Source organism: Mesoplodon densirostris, chromosome 14 (genome assembly GCF_025265405.1).
Source record: "Mesoplodon densirostris isolate mMesDen1 chromosome 14, mMesDen1 primary haplotype, whole genome shotgun sequence".
Taxonomy (NCBI): domain Eukaryota; kingdom Metazoa; phylum Chordata; class Mammalia; order Artiodactyla; family Ziphiidae; genus Mesoplodon; species Mesoplodon densirostris.
In genome coordinates, this window is record NC_082674.1 from 6569487 (window position 1) to 6586230 (window position 16744).

At 35.6% G+C, this 16744-nt stretch overlaps 1 protein-coding gene across 6 annotated transcripts in view; it reads right to left on the bottom strand.

Moving 5' to 3' along the window:
* KIDINS220 (kinase D interacting substrate 220) overlaps positions 1 to 16744 on the bottom strand; it is a 92353-nt gene that overhangs the window by 38489 nt on the left and 37120 nt on the right. For all 6 annotated transcript variants that reach the window (XM_060116858.1, XM_060116859.1, XM_060116862.1 and 3 more), the window contains 9 exons: positions 15778 to 15957; positions 14825 to 14990; positions 12773 to 12924; positions 12321 to 12610; positions 11355 to 11495; positions 10391 to 10634; positions 10137 to 10225; positions 8514 to 8658; positions 7661 to 7823 (listed from right to left, as the gene is read on the bottom strand). In XM_060116858.1, the coding sequence (XP_059972841.1) occupies positions 7661 to 7823; positions 8514 to 8658; positions 10137 to 10225; positions 10391 to 10634; positions 11355 to 11495; positions 12321 to 12610; positions 12773 to 12924; positions 14825 to 14990; positions 15778 to 15957 (1570 nt within the window). The remainder of the gene's footprint in view (positions 1 to 7660; positions 7824 to 8513; positions 8659 to 10136; positions 10226 to 10390; positions 10635 to 11354; positions 11496 to 12320; positions 12611 to 12772; positions 12925 to 14824; positions 14991 to 15777; positions 15958 to 16744) is intronic.

Below are 16744 nucleotides of genomic sequence, written 5' to 3' on the forward strand. Positions count from 1 at the left end.
TATATACATTAAGGGCAAGAGTGTTTTGGGGGAAAAAATGGAAATAATAACTATACACAAGATAGTAATCTAATAATGGTGGAATGATGACAACACCTACAGAGAAGACACATCGTATCAAGAAGGTAGAGTTTCATTAAGATTCTCAACTATATATAAAAAACACTAAAAGAGCATACATAAAACAGTATTGGGAATAAATATTTATAGTATCTCAAAATCTAAATTAGGAAAAAATCATCAGTACAAAGAATGTACTTTGTGCTACAAAGGAGATAAGACTTCTTCGCAAATCTAAACTAACTACTGTCCAATTTTTTTATGCTATTCAAATTCATAACTTAAGTCCACATGCAAAAGAAACAAGTCTGTGCATAATCTGAGCCACATAATGGGGTAGGGAGGGGTACCAGTAATCACCCAGAGCTTCAAGGAAAGAGGAAGGCGGTTAGTGAGAGCTAAACAGAGGCATGAGATAACCAGAAGTGATAAAACTAAGCTTATGAAAACTTCGGCTGAGTATCAGGAAGGAATATCAGACGATATGATGTTTTATTATGAAAAACATCCTAAGTACAGAAATACTGCTACTTGAATAATTTAAAGATACTGAATTGAGGATAAATGTTACAAACTAGATGTCTGTAGTGTCTAGTCAGCAAGTAGTAGATATTTCCGCAAAAAGAAAATGGCTTTGATTCTGAGGTTCTCTCAAAACTTATTAAATTGTTTTTAAAAAATCAAAATAAAGGCCCAAAACAAAGTATTGTTTGGTAAGGCATTATCCTTATCACAAAACTAATTCTGACCACATCATCCTAAGTAAAAGGCTGGTTGAGAAGTGTCAAAACAGAAATTTGAAACATTATCTTCATGAAAGCTATTTAAATTGATCTTTTAAAAAACCTCTATCATTGCTTAAAATGCTTACTGAAAAATATCAGAAATAAAGTTTTATACTAAAATATCTCAATGGTGTCTAAAACTCTGTAATAAAAGTAGACAGAAAATCTTTATCTACAGTTTTTATTTTACTCCCTTTCTTCTTACTAAATGTATGTTAACAAAAAAAGCCCTCAAATGATCTAGACAAAAGCTTTTAGCTCAACACATAATTGCCAGAAAATTACAATAATTGTACCAATTAAAATAATCTTGAATGAACAGTATGTCATCTTAATGTTCCAATGGTTTACAGAGGGATCTACTTAATTAGCTGAAATTGCTTTCCAGTGTTAGTATCAAATGTCATTTGTTAAAAGTTGAACAATTTAGAAAATAATTTAACAAAGCAATTTTACGAAACACCAAGAACCAACATTTCTTTTTCAGCTGAATAAATCAAGCAGATGTGTCATCAAATTGTTATAAAAATAAATGAGGCTTTTTATGGATTAAAAAAATTTTACTACTAGTGTTAAAAATACTATTTTCTGATTGTTTTCACCAAATCAGATTTCTTTAATAAAATAAATGAATATCAATTATATACTGCTGTTTTTTGTCTGTTGTAAATAACACTTTTTATTATTCAAATGACAAGCAATAGCATCAGAGAACTCAACTATGGTTAACTAGAAACAGTCATCTAAGTTATTCTAACATATTCCAATATATGCTTTTTCAATGTTGATCAAATTGGCTTCCTATAGTTTTTCATTAAGAAATCATCTTAAATTACTTTGTCAATTCCTTAATGAATTCTCAGATTCTTACTACATTGTCTTTTTTCTCTTCCTTAGACTAGCTACAAAGCAGTCTTTGTAAGTATTTGCAGGCATATAGGACACAATTATTTCTTTTAAAAAAAAAAGGCATCTCAAAGTCACCCTGAATCCAACCCATTCATGGGTGGCAGGCCCACCAAGAGGTGAAGTCCAAAATAAGAGATTAACTTAATGGCAAAACAAAGTTCCCATTACCTCATTATACCTCCAATATATAACAGTCTATATTTATTTGAACAAAATAAAATATTCCCCCTATAAAAATTTACTCCAAGCTATTTTTATTATATGATTAAAAATACCCCCCCAAAAGCATTTCTTTGACAACTGTTCTACTGATATATTAATGAACAGGGTGAAAAATTACTATTATCTTTAAACTACAGGTGATACATTCTCTTTTGTAAGATATATATTAATTAATTAAAAATATAAATGTTTGAAAGTTTCCTTGAATATTAGGAAGTCATATAAGCTTGAGGCTCAAATGCTGGAAATTAGGGTGAAAGTTTTAAAAGGTCAAGTAATTGCCTATTAGCAAATAACAGCAGTTTTAGCCTGAAGAGTTTTCTATCATCCAGAAGGCAATGTTTTAGCCTGATATTGATAAAAACCTGTTAACTGGCTGTTTGAGCCATCACATTTTTACTTTCTTCCAGTTGTTTCAAATATGTACGTTTTACCTTCAATCAGAATATAAGTTCCTCAACACTTGAGTATTTAGGGACAAAAGATATGTTGTATGTAATACACCCTCTAATGGCCTAAGAAAAAAAAAAGGGTGTGTGGGGGGGGCAAGTAGTGGTGTTTTGGGGAGATTCATGCTGTAGTATTTAGGTGTGAAATACACTTTTGGATGGTTTGGCAAAAGGAAAGTGTATGTATGTGTGTGTAGATATGTGTGTAAGTTGCTCAAGGGCCTAAGATGCTTTGTATAGTTGTCTCTCTGTGTACCCCACGTGCTCAGCCAGCCCCTGGAATGCATGAAAGCACAAAGGACAACAATCTAAGCCCTGACCCATAGTAAAAACTCACACTAAATACACAGTAAATGAAGAAAATTAACTAGAATGGATAAACAAAAATCAAGGGAAGCCATGAGGTCTCACACCTACTCATCTTGGTTTCTTTAAGAAAAGAGACAAGATTTCAGGAAGGCATGTTTTATTCAAATGATAATATCTAAAATGAGACTGAAATACTCTTCATCCTTTTTATATCTTTTGTCTTCCAACAACCATCCCAGCAAAAAAGTAACTAGAAAACTACAAAACCATGACTTTCTAATTTAAATTACTGCCAATGATAAGTTAAAAGCTCACTTTCATAAAAACATGCTCAATATTTTCTATATAGTTTGACAACATGCAGAAGAAATAAGATAAATTTTCTGCAAAGAAATTAGACACTGTGCATTTAAAAAAATTTTTTAAACTATATATGATTTTTCACCTGAATAGTTCATTAACCCAAGAGTTTCAGATTCTAATCATACTTGACCTCATTGATGGACTGTCCATCTTACTTCCTACAGGATCAGAACTGGCTAACTTGGCTTCTTGGCATTTGTGGATTGCAGGTCTTAAAATACTAATGAACACTGCACCGTCTGCATCCACTTGCTCCATGCCTTTTAGAGGTACCAGCTGATTCTAACATTAGAATCAATCAATCAATAAAGTGTGGTTTGTGATTCATCCTGCCACCATGAAACAAAATGGTAGGGTTTTTTTTAAAGCTTTCAATAGAGCTATGTATATATACATAATGATTTTCAATTACACGTGGCATGTGTGTAAAGGTTACTAAAACCACATAAGTGCACTAAGGAATACAGTTCTTGGATTCATTTAATGTAAACTAAGTCCTTAAGTAAAATTCTTAACAAAGCAACAAATATTTACTGAACAATCACTGTGGAGAAAAGGAACGGGAAGAGAAAACTTTCTTAATACGAACCAGGTCCTTCATGTTTGTATCCCTCCTCTCTTTTTATTTGCTCAAATCATAGCATTTATCGTCCTATATTTTAATTATTTACTGTGCTTTTCCACTGCGGTAAAATGTCTTTTTAAGTCAAAGAAAAGGTGAAAGAACAGGACAACCAACTCCCAAACACGCCTCACCTAGATTCACAAACTGTCAACATCATGTCGCGATACACCTGCTATCTCCCTCCTCCCCATATATATGTACATGTATACACATCCACATAATATATACACAGGTATACTTACAGACATATGCGTATCTACACACACATACATACACTTTCCTTTTGCCAAACCATCTGAAAGTGTATTTCACACTTCAGTACTTCAGCATGAGCCTCCCCCAAATACCCTTACCATGCCTAAGGAAATTAACATTAATTCAAAAATTCTTCCTCCCCAATTGCCCACAAGATGCCCTTCAGTGCCCTGCTTTTCTTCTGATACAGATCCCTATCACAGCTCACACACTGCATTTTGGCTGTGGGAGCTATCTCTTCAGTCTCCCCCAGTCACCAATATGGAATTCAAGCCAGTTGTCTTGTAGAATGGTCCACATTCCGGATTCATCTGGCTGCGTCCTCAGAATTAGAATCATAGTACAACACGGCTGGCAACTATACCAGAAAGGTGATGTGGTACCTTCTACCGCATTTTATCTAGTGGCATATGATGCTATGCACCCCATTAATGATGCCAGGCTTGACTATTTGATTAAAAATGGGGTGACAGCCAGATCTCGCCACTGCAAGCACGTGTCTTCGTTGTGATTATATGTGTAACCTGGGGGTGATATTTTGAGACCATGTGCACCTCCTGTGCTCCCCAACAACCTTCCTCCAGTGGTTTCTGCAACCACCGATGATCCTTGCTTGAATCAATTATCATACTGGGGATTTTAAAAAACGATAATTTTTCTATTTCATTCATTCCTTCTACACTTACCTCATTCTCCTAAAACAAAGAATTATTCCTTTTTCCTCTCTTCTAAGTATTACTATGGACTCACTGGATTTCTTTTGTTGATATGTTATAATCCATTACCATCATTTTTCTTTGTGATTCTCAAATGGGCCCAAGTTTGAAAGGTGCTCCTTCAAGCTAAGTCCTGTGCCCTTCTGTGCAGACCTCACTGTCTTTGAACATTTCCTTCCTTGATTTCTGACACAACAATGCAGGCTCCCCGAGCTTTCCCTGCCTTAGACCTGGAATTAGCCATTTCTCCAAGGAGTCCCAATCAGAAACCAAGATCTAGGTACCAGATGTGCTCACAATTTGGGGGTATTTTTGCTCCCTTTTGGTGGGCAAAACTAGAGGAAACCTCATTTTAAATTATGAGTTAATATTTAATATCTCCAAATCCAGTCTACTACCATAGTGCTCCTCCTAATTTCTTCCATTCAATATTTGTATATCCCTTCGCCCATACGGAAAACACCGGCTTCCAAAAATATCTATTAATTCATTTTTTACTCTATCCTATGATACATTCAAAAGGATTTCAGGAGTATAACACCAATACTATTATCAGCAACAAACCTGCTAAGCTCAAGATTTCTTTGCAGTTAATTTTGTCTTCGGTATATTATACTAAGAATAAAGAATCAGAGAACTGAGTTCAAAGGTGTTTGAATTAATTTTTTTCTGTGTGGTTGTATTTTCAATTTCATGTACCATTAGGATCATTTCTTTCTGTTTGTATTCAATATTAGGGTTTGCTTTTCCCATCCTTTTTGTTTCTCGATTATGATATGAAAGGCAAACTACATAAAAATGTACATTCAGAGACATCTCATTCCCCATCTAAGCATCCTCTTTAGGTAAACATTTTTATTAGTTTCTGGCTTACCCGTCCCATGGGTTTGTTTTATATTTTCATAAAAAATAATATATACCTACATATGTATATACAGATGTTCTTATTCCCCATTCTTTCTTATACAAACAGAAACATGTTATATACTCTTTTGCACTTTACATTTTTCACTTACTAATATATCCTGAAAATTCCTCCATATCAAATCATAGTTTTTTCTCATTTTCTACAGCTACAAGGTACTCTATTATGGTAGCTGTGGCATAATTTACCCAACCAATGTTCCTATAAATGCGCATTTAAATTATGCTGCTACAGGTAAGGTCACAATAAACAACCCTGTATAACCAGTTTTATAACTGTGGAGGTGTGTGTTTAAATTTCTACACGTGAGATTATAGGATCAAAAAGTAAACATATATTTACCTGGTCGCCTTTGTACCTCCAGCATCAGGAGCAGGGCCCCCAAGTAGCAGACACTTAGTAGATTTTTTTCGAGTGAACTCAATTAGGAATTTTTTTGAGAGCTTTAAAAACTCTTTATTTTCACATCTCTCCTGCTTCTATTTCCTGAGGACACAGACCTTCTTTCACCAATTACTCACCCTCTTCACAGAACATGCAGAGGGCCCAGTGCTGGGAACCCTCAGCACACGGTCCTTAACATGTGAGCAACTGATCAATGTTCCTGGACTCCTGAGACACAATAAACTTCTAAGCATTATATTCAATTAAAGGAAGGTGAAGAGACTGACTTGAGTCCTATGTGTATCAAACCAAAAACTGTGCTCATCTAGCAAACACTCATTATTACACAGCACCTATGCTATGATGCAAACGTTTATTCAGGAAATATTTTACTGCACAACCCAGGGAAAAACCAGTCATGTATCTTATAAGAAGAAGATGATTTCTAAACCATCAAAGAGCAGATGCAATCAGTGACAGTGCCCCACAGGCCCATGGTAGTTGTGTGTCGCTGCCATCTACGAGAGCACCCACTCGACATAGCTCACAGAATTCAATCTGTTTAATTAAGCAGCAAAACCTACAAGAGCTCAAGTGTGTAGACGAATACTACAACCAGCCTCTATATTCTAAAATCAGTTATTCACCTAGAAAATATTAGATAAAATAGGTACATGAAAAGTGGGGATTGGAAAATAATGAAAACCACATGCTGACAATACTCTAAGAAAAATTACTTGGAATCTTAAAAGTTTTAATGTATAAACTCTACACTGAATGGTTCGTTAGATTTAATATTTCATTTACATGTTCAAAATAATAGTTTCAATTATACCAAGTTTTATACAATTGTATAGTTCCCTTGTATTGTATTTTTTCTAAGAGGTATTTTTATTTGGAGTTGTAATTGAAAACTTTGAAGGTATTAAGTATTCTGGTAAACAAAAGGGATTATAATTTTATTTGTTTATTTGACAAGAAAGTCAAACTCATAAAACTTGACATGCTTGATATTTCACTGAGCATTAACTGTATGGCTTTCCAGGAAAAAGTAATCAATTTCTTTACCAGAAGTAGATTTAAAAAGTACTTCAAATGACTGACTATAAAAGAAAAATAGTTCTTTTTATTGTTTTATAGAACAATTCATTGTTCTATAAAAGAACAATAAATTGTTCATATATTTTATAAATCCTTTATTGTTTAATGCAAAGAATGTTTTCCAGCCAGTATTCACAGTTCCCCAAATCCTCCAGATATAAAGCTGTGAATATACCGGCACTAATGATTTGGAAAATGTAACCTCCTTAATATTCTATAAAGACACTTAGAATAAAAAATAAAATAGAAATAAATAATAATGTTTTAAGGTTTGCATTTTGCAGAGCTAACAGGACTATGAAACATTTTTCATCATATAGGTTACCTTGAGAAAGGAAGAATAGAGACAAATAAAGCTGTAAATTTTACATAATGGGATATATACCTGTGCTAATACAACTCCAAATTATAACGGAATTAATGAGAATGATTAGTTGAACCCAGAACTCTACATTTTATACATTTTGTATTCATTTTGCTTTATATGCATTAACTTTCTTCTGAAAAGTCAACTCAGTTTAAGATAAATTTAAATATAAAGAGGTCAGATAAAGTACCTTTCATAGATGGTTTTTAATGTCATTTGATCTGGAATACCTTCAGTCTCTTCCAAATACAATATGAGCCATGAAGTTCGGTATGGCCACTGCTCAGTAAGGTTGATCCAGCTAGCAAGCCTGTCCCAGTTGAAACTTATCTGATTGGCTCTCAGTAATCGCCCTTTAAGGAATACAAAAAATGTTTTATGAAATTGTGGTAAATGAAATAAGCCAGTCACAGAACGACAAATATTGTATGATTCCAACTATATGAGGTATTTAGAGTAGCCAAAATCATAGAGACAAAGTATAATGGTGGCTGCCAGGGGCTGGGGGGAGAGGAGCAGGAGGATGAGTACAGAGTTTCAGTTTTACAAGATGAAGAGTGACGGAGATGGATGGTGGTGACGGCTACACAACTATGTGAACTGTACCCTTAAAAATGGTTAAGGTGATAAATTTTTATGTGTATTTCATTTAACACAACAAAAAAAGAAAAAATATATATCATTTGAAAACAGAAAGAGCAGCATGTAAAATCTGAATTTCAACATTTTAAATTATAAATTAATTTTACTCAGTTATACAAATTAGCATAAAATTATGTTTATACAAAGAGAAAAATTAAAGCTGAGATGAAATTTAAAAATTTTTAAATCATCGAGTTTTAAAATAACAATAGACAACTGGTAGTTGATTTTCATTGTCAAAGCTAATATTGGTTTTATGAGACACACTTAATGCAAATAAAACTGGTATTCAGCAGTGTAAACATATAAACCTAGTACAACCTTTTGTTTCTGAAACTGAATTGCTTTGTTAATGTTAAACCTTATTATCTACCATACAACAGTAAGAAAACAAAATTCACCTGTCACAGAAACAATATTAAGTAATCTTCTCATGGTCTGAGGACTTATGTCACTGAACCAGTCCTCTGTAACCAGCAGTTTTGTAAGATCAAAGGACATCTGCCGAGTAATCGTGCGCTGCATCTGTCTTCTTCGGTAAGTATCCTGAAACAGTGAACCCATACTTCGAGCCTGAGAACTTAAGGCTTTTTGAGAAGTTAATATATGTTTATGTCAACAACAAAAACAATCCAAAATTTTAGTCAAAGAGGAAGACTATATAGTAATAAAAAGTATTATTATTACTTCCTGAGGCAGAATATTTACAGAACAGTTATAAAGTAATATTAGCAGCAACTGCATCAAATGCTATGGTTTAGCTTCAGATGTATTTTGATTTATAGTTGTACAGAGAAAGCTCGATGCCTTGAAGATCATAAATAAGCAGAATTGTGTAAAGAAAATTCGACTCAAACTCTTACAGGAGCTCAGTATTTATAGGAACCCTGAAATAATAAAGCAAATGACCCCTCGTCTAGATTTAAGGATTCAGCATCTTGATTTTTAGGTTATTTTTAAACGTGTGACACAGCTACTCTAACTATCCTCACATCTGCATAAGAATTAAAGGCTCCCTCCTGGGTGGGGTGGGGAACCCCATCTAATCTGAGGAGGAAGAGGCACAACAGAGGTGCGTTCTCACCTAAGGTCATGAGACAGGGGAGTGTGGATACAATTACAGGGAACCCAGGAATCCAGACTCACAGGAGAGAAAGTCAAAACTGAAAATCACACCCTGCTCTTAAGTTAGAGTTGTCAACTGTCATTCATAATATTATTTTCACATCCATACTTGTACATGGTAGAGGAATAAAGTCAAAATATCACTGAAGACACATTTTTTAAAATGTAAAATGTCCCAACTTGATGTTAGCAAACTAGGGGGGGACATAAATTGCGCTAATGCTAGCACAACCTAGCCATCCTTAAGCAGCACTATCACCATAACTTACCTGCAAGTGGACATCTTCCTGCCTTGTAATACTCCCTTATTCTTTACAAAAGAAGGCTCCTAAAGATAGGGTAGGACAGGGAAACTACCGTGTTCCAGGAGAAAACCAAGGGACTGGGAAGGGCACAAAATCACTATGTGGGGGAGAAAAAAGAAGAATACACATCTCACAAACATCGGGGGAGGAGGAAGGCCAACAGGAAAACAAAGCAAGGGATTGTTCTCACACTACGCGCCTCTCTCTCCCTTACAGCTATGGTGACATGGGTCCCTGGAATGAACACAACTTGACCTGGAATGAACCCAGTGGTTCTCTAACCCTCGATGAAATCATCTGGGGAGCTTTAAAATCTCACTCTCAGAGGTTCTGATTCAATTGGTCTGGAGTCTGGAGTGGCACCTGGGCTGAGAGCAGGCTGGGAGAGGACAGGCACTCCTATATAATTTACAGTTATTATGGCTCTAGGTTCAGACATTCCTTGAAAAACCACCTGAAGCTGAAAGGAAATCCAATGATAAAATTTACTTGGTGAGCTCAATGCAGTATTTATAAAATATTACGTGGCATCACCTTGGTTTTATTTAAATAATAGCAATACAAACAAATGGCTCAAAACATAAGGTAACTTACCCGTCTATTAAGGGCCGTCTTACTACCAAGTTTTGTCATCTCTCCAAGGCTGTTTTGTGAAACTCTCCTGTCAGCATCTTCCTGCAACCCTTAAAGAATTTATCAAGAAAGCACCATTGTATTAAAACCCTGTTGTATGTGATATTTAAAGAGTAGTGAAATATGAACAATATTTTTCAAGGTAAAAGGAGATGCACCATAAAAAACTATAGAACTACTTCAAACCCAAAGTACCTGAGGAACTTGATCTTTACCTGTATTATCTGAGCATGGAATATCTCCATTAGTTGTTGAAGTTACAAGAAATTTTCTTGCACTGCTTAGTCCACGACTATTGAGGAAAACAGGTAGATGAACTATGTTGCGCATATAGTCATGTCCATTGATGTTTGAGTCACGAAGCACGCTGTTGAGGTTCTGGTTAATTGCCTTTATAATAATATGTGGATCACTTGCAAAAATAGCAATGAATGGGCCTTTTGAAAACAGAACTCGGACCTGCAGTAGAAGAAATGTATAGTTATGATAAGATAAAAATTTTAAATTATCCAAAGTAATAAAACACCTCTTCAAAATCTGTGTTGTCCTTTGGTGACTATATTTTTAAAATAACATTTCCTTTTCATTCAAGTATTATTCTATATGAAAACAAATTTTACCAAAGTCGCAATCTGGTTTGTCACCATCTGACAATTTTTCAACATTTGACAGTGATAAAATCTCCAAAGAAAACAATTAATCCTGTCGTATTTCCAGACACTTATGGTCTACATAAGAGGTAAGATCAACACACAAGAAATATTCATGAATATATATGACGTACTAGCCACACTGGTCTCCGACCTCAGTTACATACTGCTGTTTATAACGTACCTTACAGAGAGCCACTGACGTGCCCTACTTTAACAGAACTCTACAAATTCTGTGGTTTCCCTACCCTTAACTCTATTCTAACCATAACTATCTGCAAAGAAAAGCTGGAGTCACACTATGGACTTTAGAGACCCTCTATTCACTTTTTTCCTCACACTGCCGTTAAGCTAGAATTGTTTAAATCTGCTTGTGATGAAACTTCTACTCTTGCTATGTTTCTGCATAAAATATGGTTGTTTTTACAAAAGAAGTAGTATTCAAACTCCACTTGAGATATTCATGAAGCGATTCCTCTCAGCTGCCACATGTGTGACAATGACAAGTATCAAGTTGGTTCAGACATACGGTGTCCAGCATCTGGAGCACTTTGTCCTGCTCACAGGCATCCAGCCCATCGATGATAACCACCAGCCTTGTCTGATTCTGAGTGAAGCTGTCAATGGTTTTTGCCATCCTGGCCATCAATTCCACTTCACACTTAAGAACCTGTGCAAAAGAAAGGATACAAAGCACTGGAATCTGAGAAAGTTAAGCACATTTCTTAGAAAGCCGGACAGAAAGTCAGCTAAAGGAAGAAAAGGAACCCAAAGTCCTCACTGCCAGCTGTGGTTCCACTTAAAACTGCAGCGAGTGCTTCACCTAAATTAGAGCATTTATTACAATAAGGTAGACGCTGTCACATCCATTTTAAAAGGACAAACTCGGCTGAGTGACTTACTTGCTGAGATCACACGCTCTGAATGTCAGAAGACATATTTGAATGCAAATCCAAATAATCTAAATACCACACTACATTTGACTCCCTGATGGCATGTGACCTTGATCAAAGTAAGGGGCTGCAGATAACTGTATAAAGCCCTTTTTTGCTCTAAAAGTATGTTCCTATCTTATATGTTCTGGTGGTTCAATCTGCTTACTCTACCAGGCTCTAGAGTAACCTGTGTTATTAGGTAGTAATTACCAACTGTGGAATAATCTGCAACTTTCTGAGTATCTTATAAAAGTCTGTTTTATAAAAATACATTATTTTTGTAACTTTTCCCACTTCACGTATGTATTTTCATAGGAAAAATCTAGAGTAAAACTAAAAACAAATGCAATGCTTTAACACTTAGAGAATACACTCCCTAAAGCTCCATGGTCATGGGGAGCATATTCACATTAGGATTATTTTCTGCACGGCTTGTGGGATCTTAGTTCCCCCCGACCAGGGATTGAACTCCGGCCCTCGGCAGTGAAAGCGCGAAGTCCTAACTACTGGACCACCAAGAAACTCCCAGGATTATTTTCTAAGAAGCAGTGAGTGCTTACTTTCATGAATCCTTCACTTTTCAATTTGTGCAGTTTGGAGGCAGCATTATGGAGGCGTTTCCTTTGAGAATTCAGGAGAGAGTCCAGCACCTGCCACCATGTACGACAATTCAGCACAAAGGCCAATCCCACTATCGATGCAACTGATATGAGGACGGCATTCACTGTCAGATGCTTTGGGTCAACTCTGAATATAGCCAGAAGAGTAATTCCAGCAATAATGCAGCCAAAAATAAAAAGGAAGATGACAAAAGATGGGAGACAACACGTTTTTTTCCATTTATTTTTACCTGTAATACAACAAATGGTTTTAACATGTCAAGCATCCAGAAAATCTCAATCATTACGGTGACAGCATATGACAAATCTGATGTTCAATTCATGTTTTCATGCTTTTCGTCTATCCCATCCTCAAGCCCTACATACACACAAAGAAGAGAAGGAGGTCCTACCCTGCGTATCTTCAGTCTTGAATACTCGGAAAAGCCTGGTTGCCAAAAAGCCAAACTCTCTTTCACAAGCATCCGAGAGGGTGGCAATCATTTCAGCCATTGATGTTTCTCCACCTACACTGGACAACCTATTATAATCTGTAAACAAAAACCTTGGGGAAAGGGGAAAGAAAATGTTACTCAGCTATCTAAAGAAACGATTTCAACATATGTTATCTCTATCATTTAGCCTGTATTTCTTCATGTCTCTTTCAAAATGTTGTTTTTAAAATTCTAAGGAGGGAAAACAACTTGTAATTAGGTATCTTCCATTTCTAACGTCTTATATACTTTTCTCAGGAAAAGGCAACAACAAAAGTTAAATGTGGTAGACTTATATGAAGTAATTCTGACTAAAGGCAGAAAGGGAAAAAGATTATAACAGCTTAGCCAAGGAATGAGACATCTCAACAGATCTCATGATACAACGATTAAAATTATGAAAAGGTGACACCCCAGGGCTTCCCTGGTGGCGCAGTGGTTGAGAGTCCGCCTGCCGATGCAGGGAACACGGGTTCGTGCCGCAGACTGGGAAGATCCCACATGCTGCGGAGTGGCTGGGCCTGTGAGCCATGGCCGCTAAGCCTGCGCGTCCGGAGCCTGTGCTCTGCAACGGGAGAGGCCACAACAGTGAGAGGCCCGCGTACCACAAAAAAAAAAAAAAAAAAAAAAAGGTGACACCCCATATCAGCCAAAAAATGCTGCACAAAGAAAGTTTTCTAAGCACCAACTGAAGAGATTAAAACCTTGAAAAAATATTACAGTAATTAAGAATTGAATGCCATTTAAAAACTCAAGCTTTAGAATGTTTTATTTATAGCTTAAACGTCTATCAGGGATTTAGAAAGAAGCTATAAAATATTCATTTCACAGTTGTTCTGCAAAGTAGCTGAATTATTTGTATTTTGAGTCTCTGAATGGATATTATTTCTGCATTAGTTCCTTTCCTCCCTTCTACCCCTAAACTAAACTCTCATTTCAATCCTGTAGATAGGCATTGCTTTCAAAATACAATCTAGGATCACATTGTACTATGTATATGCAAGCTATTTTAATTGTTCTAATTTTTTTAAAAAATACCATCTCATTAATTTAAAGTGTTTCTATTTTATGTAAAAATATCTTCTCCAATTCTTTTATTACACTTTGCGTGTTTTCTTTTTACACTTTTCATTTTAACTTCTCATTTTAAATCCTTTTCTTAATACTCCTATATGCCAATTACTTGTAAGCTTTTATTTTTATCTTTCTCTCTTATATTATAGTTTTGATGTCTTATCTGGTTTGGCCTATTTACTTTCAGCATAACTTAAACATATTTTATCTTATAATAATTTTTAAATTCTTAATCTTTTAGTGCATATTTAACTAATTATTACTAATTATTTTACTAATTTCTATCAAATTCCTTTTGCTTTCAGTTCTCTAAACTTTTTTTTTATTTCATTTCACTTTCCTCTGGAGCCCTCTAGCTTTCCTTTACTCTTTGACTTACATGTTTCCCATCTTTTCTGAACTGTTTTCTCATACATTTCCTATTTGATATTAAAAATAATTTTAGAGGAGTGGGTAAATATATTTCCACAGGTGAGGAAAAAGCAGCTCGGAGCACAAGCTGAGTTGCCAAAGTTACACCCTGATGTAAAGAGATGCCAAGACTCCTTTCACTCTTTTCAAATAGACCAGCACGTTTTTCAAATTTGTCCAAAGGATGATAACAGGTGTCATAAGGGGGGAACATGGGTTTATGCTCAAATAAAATTTGGTAAATCAAAGTTAAATTGATTTCTTTATGAAAAGGTGTCTCTGATCCTTTAATGTACAAGAGGGAGCTATAATATGAAGTGTTTCCCACACAGATTTGACCAGGGAGTATTTGTTTGCTTTATTTCTCACATTAAAAAGTTTAAGGGACCAATGTTTTTTTGGAATATACACTGAGAAATGATGCATTATAAACTTTTACTTGCTTCATCTTATTAAAAGTTACTTCTGTCAAAGGGACCAACTCACCTCACGGGTAAAGCTTTAGTGGTTTGCTCTGGCAATTCAGGCGGATTCACAAACATCAATTTGAGGAGGAGCTCCAAATACCCAATATGTCTTGCCAATCTAGTACTGAGGACCCAGGCCCAATTCCAATTCTCTCCTTCCCTTCGTCCACCAAAGTAAACGACAACTGAAATTCACGGTTTAAAACAAAATTATCCAGAACAATCATTAGTCAAGCAGCCTCTTTTCTCCAAACAGTCAAGTATCAAGTAGTAATGGGTAGACTTACATAATTTTCATGGTCCCATTCCATTTCCTAACTACTCCTCAAAGAATTCCTCAATTAATTAACCTCCCCCAACATACATCAGGTATGTGAAAAATGGAAAGTAAGCTGACTAAAATATGACATAAGAAACACAATCAGAAAGATAATGCCTTAAACAGAAACATAACCCTTAGTTCAGATTCAAACGTAAAAGACTGGTTTTATCACTACTTGCAAATGCTGAGGTTACCAGTAGTTCCTCCAAAGGTAAATCTATTTCCTTTCTTGCAACTGAAGACACTCCCGAGAACAGGGATTATATATATTTATTACTTTGCTTTTAGATAAAATAAAAATTACAGTCATGGTCAAAATGATCAAGAGCACGTCATGACAGCTATAAAAACTTATTTTCAAAAAAGATTTAAATATAAATAATTAATTAACATATAAAGGGGAAAGTATAATAAATTAAAGTTCTGCTTCAATATTAACAAATAATGCACTAGTTTTTAAAGCTGTACCAGCCAGGCTGGGGACAATGTTCCTCTAGGCCAACTTACAAAATAGCAAAAAATCAATTTTCTCACCTAATTATGAAAACCTCCTACAGACTTTAGGAGAAAGATATAGATACAATTTTAAGTAAAACAATGAGTTTTGACATTCTCTACATTTTTTAAAAAGACAAAAGGCAAAGACTTACTAAAAAATATATATAAGAGAGCCAAGAAGCTCAGTGACACCGCTATTCCAAGATTTGGGTCAATCGTAAAAGCAAACAATAAACCAAGCCCTCCACAAAGGAGCAGGGTCAGAAATACTATAAGCCATGAAAACTGAAAAAGAGGTTCAATCTGTTGTCCTGCAAAGGTTTTCATTTCATCTGAAAGAGAAATTAATATGAAAACATTATTTCTGTTTTATTTAAGAAATACAACTTCAAACATTTTGAAAATTTCACATTTTCAATATAAACATTTACTGAGCACTTACCAAGTCCCTAGATAGAATGCTGCTACTTAACCATTTTAACCAATGTTCTCTTCTGATAAGAATCTCATTCCCTAGGGGTACCTCTACCCTTGACCCTTGACCTACCCACTCTCTTGCTTCCTACTGAAAATGCACAAAATCCTCTTTCGTATATTCCCATCTGTCAAGATTTTGTTGATATTTATTCTTGTGGTTTGTATCACACAATCAACAAGGTACTGTTTCCAGATATAAAACTAAAAACTATTACTCTGTTATGTGTCTTCAAACTATTATACCTAGCTAGCACCACCATTCCTCTCCGATCCTCCTCACCCCTTCTCCCTCCAATTACATTTAAGGATCACTGCTCTTAAAGGTGTGTGCTCAGTCCAGATGAGCGCTAAACAAGGCATTCTTACTACAAAACTTAGCAAGAATTTTACGGGCAATACTGACACCTGTCCTTGAAGAACGAGTGAGATTTTGCCAAACAAAAGGAGTGGGGCTTAGCTGGGGGAGGTGGGGGACCTGTCCAGGAAGCTCCTAGTAGAGGAGGCCACTCAGGAAGGGTCTAGTGGGCTCGCGGGGGCGCAGAGAGCCCCTACGCCTACAGCCCTGAGCACACACAGGGGGCAGTCCCGGCAGGGGTGCTCACGCAAACTGACAGTCTGTGAAGGGCCTGGGTAGGACGGTTA